The following is a 12,385-nucleotide window of genomic DNA, read 5'->3' as shown; positions in this document are numbered from 1 at the left end:
CTAAATAGTAAAGTGCTATGTAAAGCATTAGTACTCATTCATCTCATTTCTTAAAATAACTATAGAGTTCATTGCTTAATCTGGCCCTCATCAGTACCAATCATATGTATCACTTTGGTTAATGTTAATATTTTGTGATGTTTTTATCTTCCATTTTGCATATTTGTCATTTTTAAGAACCAAGGCAAAAGAGTCAATCAAAGGAAGAAAAAAATGTTAGAAATTTGACTTATAAATGTAGGTAAATAAATTGGGTCTGGTGTCTTATTTGCATTGGCTACCTTCTAAATNTTCTGTGGGCTGTCATTTCACTTTCTTGATGGTATCTTTTGAAGGACCAAAGTTTTTGATTCTGATGAAGTCTAATTTATTTTTTCCTTTATTGCTTGTGTTTTGATGTCATATCTAAGAAACTATTACGTTAATCAACATCACAAGGATTTACTCTTATGTTTTCTTCCAGGAGTTTTACAGTTTTAACTCTAAAATTTAGTTCTATGGCCCAATTTGAGTTAATTTTTATGCATGGTGTGAGGTAGGGGTCCAACTTCATTCTTTTGCTTGTGGATGTCTGGTTGTTCCAGCACTATATGGTGGGAAATTATTCCTTTGGTACCCTTGTCAAAAATCAATTGAACATTAATGTATGATATATTTCTGGACCCTCAATTCCCTCATATACTGTCTCTTATTTAAAAAAAAGAAAAACTGAATGATAGACATTTTCAGAGTAAAATTCAAAAAGTAAAGAGCTGATTCTGATAAAGATGATTTTAGTAAAATAAGTTTAAAATTTTTTAACTTTGCTGTATGAAAAACTGATCAAGAATTCAAACTGTCTTAAAATTCAAATCAAAAATAGTTTCTTGATGAAAACTGATTATGGTTGGGACAATTTTCACTAAAATTTCTATATTCAGGAAGGAAGAGTTGAAACATGCTCAAGGCAAAAGTGACATGGTTATAAGTTCTTAAACTCACTATCAGAATATCCAGTTAGTCCCTGAGCTAATGTGAGGTAGAATGCAAAGAGCTGTTTCAAATTCAAGTAATAGTTTAAATGTATTCTGACATTTGAGCCTAGGGGAAAAAACCTCAGAATTTAGGGGAAGGGGCTGGAAGGATGGTATTAACTACAAGAGGTTTGGAAAAGAAAAGAAAGTCAAACACCCACTTCAAAGGTCCCTACAGACTCCTCTTTTCTCCAGACATCCTTATTCTCCACCCTTCAGAGATTCTGAACACTTCTCTACAAAAACTGATGACTAATTCAAACCACAAGTTGAAATCAGAACTGTATTTATATGCGCAGGCAAAATACAGTTATTTAGAAATGAGTTTTAAGCCAAATACAATATTCCTGTGAAATCATCTCACATGGCAAAGTAATTCTTTGGAAGTAAAAAAAAAAAAAGCTCAGGGGACACTTTAAAATTAACCATTTCAAAGCAATTGAGATTTAGTCTAGTTTGAAGAAAAAGAGTTACTTTGAATGTATGATACAGTAAAACACGACATATTAGAGCCTCTCCTCTGAAATACCTAGAGATGGTGCCATGGTCTCCATCACCTGACTTAAAATAAAAATTGAACATAAAATGTAGTTGACTGCAACAAATGAGCACACTACAGTTTTACATTTCATCTGTGATTAATGATGGTACACTATAATGCTGTATTCAAAGAACATCTTAAAATTAGTCATCCCCTTACAAAGTTATTTGGTTACTTCATGATTAAGCTCCCATGGACAAGACCCAGGTCAGGTTTATTGAACAGTCACCTAACTCGGAAAAAAGTTAACGGAGCACAGAACCTGAGTGTCAGAAAACCTGGATATGAACCATGGTCCTATGACTGGGGCCAGATTTTGTTGCCTATTTTATAAAGCAAGCATGATCATCTCAAAAAATTTTAAATGTGCATTTCTAAACAGTAAAGTGCTATGTAAAGCATTAGTACTCATTCATCTCATTTCTTAAAATAACTGAAGAGTTCATTGTTTAATCTGGCCCTCATCAGGACTAATCATACATATCGCTTTGGTTAATGTTAATATTTTGTGATTTTTTTTTCCCTTCCATTTTGCATATTTGTCATTTTTAAGAACCAAGGCAAAGGAGTCAATCAAAGGAAGAAAAATTGTTAGATATCTGATTTATAAATGTAGGTAAATAAATTGGGTCTGGTGTCTTATTTGCATTGGCTACCTTCTAAATAAATTTAAACCTGATACAATATTAAACCTAATAAAAGGAAATTAAGCCTTTTCATTTAATTAACTATAAACAACGCAAAAGCTAGAAATTAATGGTCTTTTTATCACAGAATTTCAACTTATAAAAGATCACTTTTATTTTAACACCAAATAATATTGTTAAAAGATATATCTATTTACAATTTGAACTTAAGATATACTAGCATCTGCTTTGTCTTTTAACCCAATTCTTTTCAAACATATCTGACACAGAATTTTAAGGTCTACAGCACTTGGTGAATGCTTCCTTGTCCCATAATCATAATTATTAATTGTTGAGTGAAAAATAACCTTTAAAACTGTACTTCCTGGCAATGAACTCACAGAAAAAGAATTCCATTAATATACTATAACCTCAATTTGAATTCCATTAGATAATAATCTGTGATTAAAATGAAAAAGGTTGAGGTTACTGAAATATTTGTACAGTTAATTGGAGTTATTATGTGTACCTGAAAGAGATTTTATATAAATATTTTAAATGTAACTGAATCAAATGTATTTTCCTTCTCCATTCTCCTCCCTCAACCCTTTATTATGAATTCAGATGTGTGCTATGTTTTTCCATACTGAAACAGAAAGTTTCTTACGAGTAAAGTTACATATTTACTTTTAAAGGTTTATACAGACCAGCCACATCCCAAAAGGACTAGAATTTTTCAGTGAAAATTAAAATCCCTGTAGTAACGTTTCCACTAACGGAATATAATCACTATAGAAAGCACACTAATGATAAAAGGTTTTCTAAGCTGCAGCCTGAACTTCAACTCATTTCTGAAAGCTCTCTACTGCAAATCAGCATGGACAACATCCAGCCTAAACAAGTTATGTTCAGCCCACACAGGGTTTTTACAAAAATTTAAATTAGGTGTCACACTAAACAATAGGGGTATTTCATGTAAAAATCCAGATTCCCAGAGTCTCTTGGAAGATCTAAAGATTTGGCAACTCTGGGCCTACATTCCTGCACAGCAACAGTTAGGTGGAGCTGAGAATCTGCCGCCCCCATAAGAAACATTCTTCAATTCACCACAGGTCTCATTTGCTCTTTTATATTATCATTTTGGCCCCAGTTTACAATTTGTGTTTGTGATCCATACTTAAGAGTTTCATTTCTCTATACAGCATCACAGTTCCACCTCTACCTTCTCAGTAGTCCACACCAACATGCCATACCACCTCCCCCCACTGCATACACACACCTGCACGTGCACACACACACCACCCTTCGGTCATTACCAGTCAACCGTATCTCCAGCCAGATTCCAGATTATGCCACACAGTTTCATATGAATTCCTCCCTTTGTCTAGAATGCTTCTCCCCAACTCCCTGCGTGCTTAGCTGTCCCTACTCATCATTCAAGTGAGGTCAAGTATACCCTTCACTAGCCTTTTCTACCCTTCCATGCCACCATCACCAAGTAGAACGGATAGCTCTTGCCTTGCGAAACAATTTGTTGTATGTATTTGATTACATATCCTATCCCCTTCCTGACTACCTATAACCTCCTGAAAGTAGGACTCCAGTCCCGTCTTTGTATTTCCAGTGCCTACTGTAGAGCTCAATACGCAGCAGATAAACAAGGAATATTTGATCAATAGACAAAATAATGATTAATTTTCCCTGAGAAGGGAGAATGGGAAGAACAAAACACAGGACAAAAAGAATATATAATTTATGTTCTGAATTACTCATCCATACATAAGGAAATGAAGGAAAGTACATAAAATACATAAACTCAAAACGTTCTTATCTCTACATAATTTATCTTCCTTTATGCCTAGAAGAATTATTAAAAAATAACTGCAATTTCTAAAACATAGCTCAGTTTAGATATTAAGGAAACACATTAAAAAATATAACTATTAAGTTGAAAAAGACTTAATTATTCATCTGATACAAACTTTTTTCTTAATTCAGATTTTGGCATTGTCTAGTATACTCAGATGTTTATATCATCACAAGTAAATTTTAAATCATTTATGGCAATTCAGAAAACTGCATCTGGTACCTCTTATATGTTTCCTCTAAAATCACCACTTGTGCCAAAAACATCTATAAAGAAATCCCTCAAAAGGTTTGGGTAACAAAGTGTCTGGAAATGTACTTGGCCTATGTTCAACAGGCCATTATATGTTTTCTTGTATAAATCATATCCTGGAAAATGGAATGTCTTTATTTAAAATAAAAAGCTCTACCAACCACCACCAGAAAGGTAGTTCCATGGAAAACACTTTAAGCTTCTTTTATAATTGTAGTTTTAAAACACATTTTTATGCTTCATATTACAGTAGGTTTTATTGGGACTCATTTTATACATTCTTCTAGATGTTCTTAAAAACAAATATTATAGGCAGATTTTCCACTGTCAACTCATAGAAGACTTCTTTAAAAGTGGCAACTAAATCTTAAAAAAAAAATATCAGTTAGGGGGCCCTTTTACATACAGGCATAAACAGGCAGATAGACCAAAAGATTTTTCCAATGCTAGAACTAAACTGGTGTTGCTTATGAAAACTTATTTTTCTCTGAATACCATAAAATTCACCACCCTTTTGTTTTTTGTAGTTTTTAAAAAAATTTGTTATTAGTATATCACCACCCTTTTGAATAATAGTTATTAAAACAAGAACCATCTTATGCTTTCTATTCTAATTTATCCAATTCTTTAAGCAGGAATTTATCTCAAGGATGATGACAGAGAACAAAAGTGAAAGAAGGAAAATGTCAAATTTGACCACAAATATGGCAAGATAACACATCTTTTAATGTTCTCTTATAGTCTAAGTTTAGACAAATGTAAATATTTTCTCATTAATAGCAATTCCATAGAAATTGTAAACTCTGATCAACTCAGAATAATGAGAGACACTGCCCGCTCTGCTTCATAGACTAGCATATAAAGTTTGGAAAAACCAATACGATATAGATTGGAATGTAAAATAAGTTTTTGGAACTATAGTCATCCCTGGTATGGAAGGACAGGGGTTGGTTCCAGGACCTCCAGATACCGAAATCCACAGATGCTCAAGTCCCCGGTATAAAATGTCACAGTTTTTAAGTATAACCTATGCACGTCCTCCAGTATACTTTAAATCATCTCTAGATTACTTATAATAGCTCATGCAATGCAAATACTATGTAAATAGTTGTTATACTATATTGTTTAAGGAATAGTGACAAGAAAAAGCTCTGTACATGTTCAGTAGAGAAGCAATTAAAAAAATTTTTTTCTTTCAATCTGCAGTTGGTTGAATCTACAGATGTGGAAACCCAAAGAAAAGAAAGGCTGACCGTATACTGAAGAACACTTTTAGATAAAATATTGAAAGGATAATTTCTAAAAGGGAGGATAGCAGTAATTCTTCTACCAGTGAACATCATTTATTAAAGTAGTATCCATAAAATCTTTATTTTTTTATTTATTTTTTGTCTTTTTCGTGGCTGGCCTGCATATGGATCCAAACCTTGACTCTGGTGTTCTAACACCTGCTATAATCAACTGAGCTAACTGGGCAGATCTCCTATAGGATCTTAGGGTTTCTTTTCACCGTTATTTTCCCAGGCAGAGAGAAAGATGTTTTAAACAGTCCTTACACTTACTAGGTGAAATCCTACTACTGCTTCAAGGTTCTACTCAAGTTCCTTTCCTCCATGGAATGCCACCTGACCCTTAACAGGATTCTGAAGGAACTAAATATGTACTGTTGTATGACCACTATCCCGCACCACTGTCTTAAATTACTAACCTATGGTGTATCTATGCTGGATGTCATTTCCTTAGCTAAGCTCCTTGAAAAAGGGATCCTGTCTAATATCTGACACAGCACCTAATGCAAAGCCAAGCAGTTGCTTCTCACTAAGTATTTAATATCTGATAAGGCATCTATCTTCATACTTTTCATACAAGACCTGTAAACATCCCCAGTTCATAACCATGGCACTAACAATAACATACTCTAAAAATGATTGAAATTAACAATCTACTGGTTTAATATTGGTGTTACATGTAAAAGCTTTCATATGTCTCACCAGACTTAATCACTTCATCTCTGGTAGCAATAACATAATCAACCATTTTGAATAAAACACCCTTTTGTTAAAGTTAGGTTTCCCAATATTGTTTAAAAGTTGAAACTGCATATCAACTAATCATTAGTCTACAGATGCTTAGAAATAAAACAATACTTCGCCTCTACAATTCAAGTCTAAACACTTTCTTGCAACAAAAGCCAATCTGTCTTTTTCAAGGGAGGGAGAACTGTAAATGGCAAGAATAACTTAAAGACATAACAGAACCAACTGTTTCTTTACTATCCTTCCTGTCTGTGGAACGATAAAGTAAAGTACTACAACATCAATCAACATTTAAAGGACTTAATGATCTATGAAAGAAAATAGACAGCAATTCCTTTGAAAAAAGCAAGCCAATCAAAGTTTTGTTTATATTATCAAATCAAGAGTGGAGCTTTGAGAAAATAAAATCACATTTGTGTTTAGAGATATAAGAGCAATATTAAGCACTTATGTAATATGAGAAAACAGACTGGGAGGGAGAGCTGTAAATGGCAAGAATAACTTAAAGACATAACAGAACCAACTGTTTCTTTACTATCCTTCCTGTCTGTGGAACGCTGGCCTCTTGCCTACCCTTCCAAACACAAGCTGTACAACCTTAATTAAACAGAGCTTTTTCTATAACTAATATCGATTCAACAAAATGAGCCCAAAGTTCCTATACGTTTACAAGGAATATTAATTGTAGTTTTTAATACAAATAGGAACCTAGGCCACCTAAGCCTTACCAGATATAATCAAAAAAATCTGAAAATATTTTACTACTAAGGGTTTAAATGGGTGCCTAAACAAATACTAAATACTGCAAAGACTCTCGTAATATTTATCAACTACAATAAGTCACAGAATTTTTGGTCATCTACTGGCAACGTCTCAGGGAGATGTCTAAAAAGGTGGCCTTAGATATTATAGAAACATGAAATACAGAATTGAGTTGTCACAGACCAATAAGTTTGTTCCAAACGCTGCCTTTTCACCTCCACTAGTCGAGCCCAGTTCTACAATACCAATTCTTCAGGTAACTATTTAGCTGCCCAGTGTGTCTCCTCTGGGTTGCCCATTTGCCTTCCAGATAATGCTGTAGTTGCACTGGCCTTCAATCTAACTAGATTGTTTTCCCAATAAATACTGCATCTTGGTAAAGGCAATCATTTCAACTTTTAGGGCACAATACAGAGGATACTACCATATCCTCAAGGGAGATGGAGACATACAGAACGAAATATAAGTCAGACTATAAATAACAATTTTCCTGACAGGAATACAGTAACATGGAAAGATCATGAACTGTGGTCATGGGCAAAAAGATCAGAGTTTATATAACTTATAAAATGGAATACCCCCTACTGTAGAGTTGCTTATGAAAATGAATAAAATAAGACTACATAATACAGTATGTTATATCTAATGTCCAAAATAGATATTCAATATATAATTATTTCCTTGCTGCTCATTTCCCGGCCCTCTACTAGATTTAGAGTTCTCCCAGGCTGGCCAAGTCAACTAAAAGTAGAGGACTTTCAATTGGGCAGTTCTTTGCCTCATAATCAAGTTTATTTTGAGTACAACTATCTCACATCTACCATCATTTTTTGTATTCCTAAAAATCTCCCATCTACTGTCTCCTGTTGGATTTAGGCCAACTTACTTTGGCTTGTCCTTTAGTATCCATGATTCAGTGGTTCTTCCCTGCTTGCCTCCTTAGTGTCTAAGCCAATGTTTTTGCTGTTTGACAGCATCTCTGCTGTACCATCTCCTATTTTTGCCTATTTCTTATTTCTACTTTATGTTAGGTGGTATGTAATTCCCTAATTACATGCCTTGTTACTGCTGTGTCTAACCTAGACACCTAAAACTGATGCATTTCTAGGCTCCACTATCACCCTTCTGATAACCTTGAATCGTTACCTACTAAATGCAACCCTAGAAAAGTTCCAACTTCCTGGTTACCCCTAAATCAGAGATTAAATGAGGAAATACCATCTTTGTCAGCTATTAGATTCAACAAAGCACTATCAACCACCTGATTATCTGAGGCCCAATTGATAATCCTAACCACAGGACTCACCTTAGGGAATTGACAGGGATTATGAGCTACCTTACAAGTCTCAAAAAATAAGGGCTAACTACTTAGCTCAGTTGGTTAGAGCACAGTGTTATAACATCAAGGTAAAGGGTTCGGATCCCCATACCAGCCAGGCACCAAGAAAGAAAAACAAACCATGATGAATGGCTGTGTGTAAAGCACTATCTACAGTCCTACAAATCTAGTTATACTCAGACATTTGCTTCATTAAAGGTTAGTCTTTTACTTGAAAATATTGCCCTAACATATCAGACAGCTTTAGGGTAGCATGCATATGAATTGATCAGGGAGAAGTCAGAACCATAAAAAGTCAATCAGTCAAATTAACCCCCTTCGCCTGCCCAGGGACGCAAGGCATTGAGCCCACCCCCACAACCAGGCACACTGCCAGTGCCGCAGGGCCCACCCAGGGGCCCAAGACATGAAGTCGGGGACCAGACCCCCACTCACAACCAGGTACACTGCCAGCGCCTCGGGGCCCACTGGGGGGGCCCAAGCCATGGAGCAAGGGACCAGATCCCCCCTTGCACAACCAGGCACACCACCAGTGCCAAGGAGAATGCCAAAAACATCACCTCCATTTGGGTGGCCCACCACAGCTACCACAGTAACCACAGTTGCCATGAAAGTGGCTAGACATTAAAACCACCATGCAGGTGGTCCACCAGCCACTGGAGTGCATTGACACAAGGAGAGTCACCAGCAGAGACCAAAGAAAAGAAGAGGATGGCTCTCTCCACAAAGCCCATTCCAGAGCGACAGAAGAAGCATCTGCTCTATGTTAATATTGGGGTAACTGAACACACCTGTCAGCATTAGGCAGATCATCTAGGCAGCAAATCAACAGAGTAACCATTACTCTTTCAGAGGGAGAGAAGAAATGTAGGGTTGTAAGTGGTGGAAGAGTGGAGGGAGAGGGGGATAGGGAGAGATTTGGATAACGGGCATAAAAAATAAGTACAATTTGTAACAATATATATACTAGTAATATTGATTTGATCAACATGTGTCAACACTGAACCCCCAAAATATGTATAATCAATTATGATTCAATAAGAAAAAGAGGAAAAAAATATCAACCCACTTCTTTGTGGTCAACAGGGTGACAACCAATACAACAGCATTGCCTCGACATCCAGGAAAACTAACTGCACAGCTATGGCCAACATAATGACTGTGTTCACCAGGATCATACTTAAGTTGAAGCTAACCAGTCATGGGAGATAGAAATGGAAGTCACACACAAATGAAGTTGGTCTCACTCAACTGTGCCAGTGCATGGTGGAAGACCACGTCTGATTGGTATTGAAGGGTCGGGGAAGGAAAAGAAAAAACCTACTCTGTTTTTTAAGTTCTTCAATTTGTTCTTCCTTTAGGTCTAACTGTTCTGTAAGTCTTGACGCTGAATCCAACACAGCATTTGTTTCATCCAAATGTTCCTGAGGGAAAAAGGTTATTAAAAAGCAGTATGCAAAAACAGTTTCACAAACTATAGAGCTGATAGACATCTTAGAGTCAAGCATTTACATTTTAGCTGATGAAATTTCACCTCTGGTTGGCTAAGTTTATGCAGCTACTAAGTACCAAAGATAGACCCCACACTCTTTCACAATAAAACATTACCTCTTTCAGAGGAACTAAATAAAAAGAGAGAATGCTATTAAAAGACAACATGATGACAGAAATAAAAAAAAGTGACAATAAGAAATAAAACTTCAAAGAATGGACACAAAAAGTCAAGAAATATAACAACAAATGTTCTTGCTCTTTTTAATTTTTGCAAGCCTAATAAAGTGATATTTCACTGTGATTTTATTAGTTTAAATGTTATTTCCCTATTACTGAATTTGAGCATTTTTTTCACGTTTGCAGGATAGTTGGGTCTGCTCTTCTGTGCAAACCTCTTTGCATACATTGCTCGTGTTTCTAATGAGCTGCCTCTTCCTTGTCAATTTGTAAGAGCACCTTGTATGGTAGATGTAAACCCTTTGTCATCTGTGCTACACAAACACCATTTACCACATATGCCATTTGTCTAATGACTCTATGATGTCTTTTGCCATGTAAATTTTTAAGTTGTACATAGTCAAGCATGTCCTACTTTGCTTTTACACCTTCTTTAGTCTTGGTTAGGATCGTCCTTGCCCCTAGATTGTACATGTACCCTTCTAGGTTTTATTACAAGATATTTTGGTTTTTATATTTAAATGTTTAACAGAGTGTTTCTCAATGGGAGTGCTTTTGACATTCCTGGCAAACTAAATACTGGGAGAGCCATCTAATCACTGTAACAACCAAAAATATCCCTAGGTATTCAGTACCATTCCCAGTAGAGAATCCTCATTCTAATACAACTGGAATTTATTTTTGTATATGGTATGAGATCGGACTCAATTTTATTTTCTTTCATATGGACAGCCAGTTGTGCTAAAATCATTTATTAGACAATCTATCCTATTTCTCATTAAATTAAAGTTAGTTTAGTTTTAAATTCTCAAGTATATTCTACACTCTATTTCTGGACTCTGCTTCTGTTCCACTAATCTAGTCAATATTGTATTGACTTATGGCTCTATTTCAGTATCTAACAGGCCAGTCCCTCCTCACTGTTGTTCTTTCTCATAATTTTCTTCGTTGTTTTTGAGTATTCATCGATGTAAGTTTCAGGTCAAGTTTTGTCATCTTCAATCACAGTGACAGCTTTTTTGATGTGCCATCCTGAACAGGCTACAGTCCTCTGTTATTCAAACATAATCTAGATGTTGCTGTGAAGACATTTTGAAAATGTAATCAAAGCCCTTAATCAGCTGAATTTAAGGAAGGGACATTATACTGAATAATCTGAGTTGGCCTGATTAAACCAGTTCAAAGTCCTTAAAAGCAGGAATTAGACTTCCCCAAAAAAGAGAAAAATTCCTTCTGTGGACAGCAGCTTCCACCTGTGCCTATGGAGTTCCATCCTGCTTGTGATTTTCATTTCTTCACTGCCTACGGACAATAGCTTTGGTCCATGCCTGTGAGGTCCAGTCCACCCTTAATGTAGTCTTCCCATCTGCACTGCCAGCCTACAAATTTCAGACTTGCTTTGCCAGCCCCCACAATTGTGTAGCCAATTCTTTATAATAAATTGTGTATGTGTGTAATCATACACACCATATATACAAATTTGTCTGTATATGCATATGTCACACACACATGCACATCCCACCAGTTCTGCTTCTAGGGAGTGAACCCTGACCAATACACAAGGTGACTGAAACAAGAAATTCTAAATAAAAAATTTATTATTCAAAATCGACAAAACTAAACTTACTGTGAATGAAATTTAAATAAACTTCCAAATTACTTTTTTAACCCTGTAGCATTTATACTTACAAAATTATTAAAGCTTAAAACAAGACTAAGACTTTTTACACTAAGACTTTTTCAAAAATCAGCATTTATACTTCATTTTTCTTTCTACCATTTGTATGGTTTCTATTTCAATAATTCCAGGTTTTATCCTTATTAGTTCTCTTTTGGTTATTTCTCATTTATTTTGTTCTTTTTCTAAATGAATATCACATTTTAAATTAAAAAAAAAAAAAACCCTAGTTTTAAAAGAAGATCTGAACTTCCATCCTAGCAGTTTGACAGGATGGACTCACTGGAAATAACTAAGTGTTGAATAAAATATATCTTCTTAAATGTATTAATGAACTGACAAGAAAGCGAGCATAAATGATCAATAAAAATATTAAAAGATGCTCGATCTCATTAGTAATCAGGGAAATGGAAATTAAAACCACTAGAAGATAGTACTTCTGCTACTGTTTGAATGTGTCCCCTCAAAGTTCATGTGTTGGAAACTTGATACCTAATACAGTGGTGTTGGGAGGTGGGGCCTAATGGGAGGTATTTGGTTCATGAGGGCACTGCCGTCATGAATGAATTAATGCCATTATTGTGGAAGCAGGTTCCTTAT

General features: G+C 35.4%; 1 protein-coding gene across 1 annotated transcript in view; it reads right to left on the bottom strand.

The window, feature by feature from the left end:
- LOC103610561 (thyroid receptor-interacting protein 11-like) overlaps positions 1 to 12,385 on the bottom strand; it is a gene marked incomplete at its 5' end in the record, with an annotated part of 48,188 nt that overhangs the window by 3,444 nt on the left and 32,359 nt on the right. Inside the window, 1 exon segment of the mRNA XM_008594709.1 lies at positions 9,761 to 9,860. Within this exon segment, the coding sequence (XP_008592931.1) occupies positions 9,761 to 9,860 (100 nt within the window).

The sequence above is a fragment of the Galeopterus variegatus genome, unplaced genomic scaffold (assembly GCF_000696425.1).
Source record: "Galeopterus variegatus unplaced genomic scaffold, G_variegatus-3.0.2 Scaffold11305, whole genome shotgun sequence".
Lineage (NCBI taxonomy): Eukaryota > Metazoa > Chordata > Mammalia > Dermoptera > Cynocephalidae > Galeopterus > Galeopterus variegatus.
Note: the sequence above shows the minus strand (reverse complement) of the source record. Positions and strands in the feature narration are given on the sequence as shown.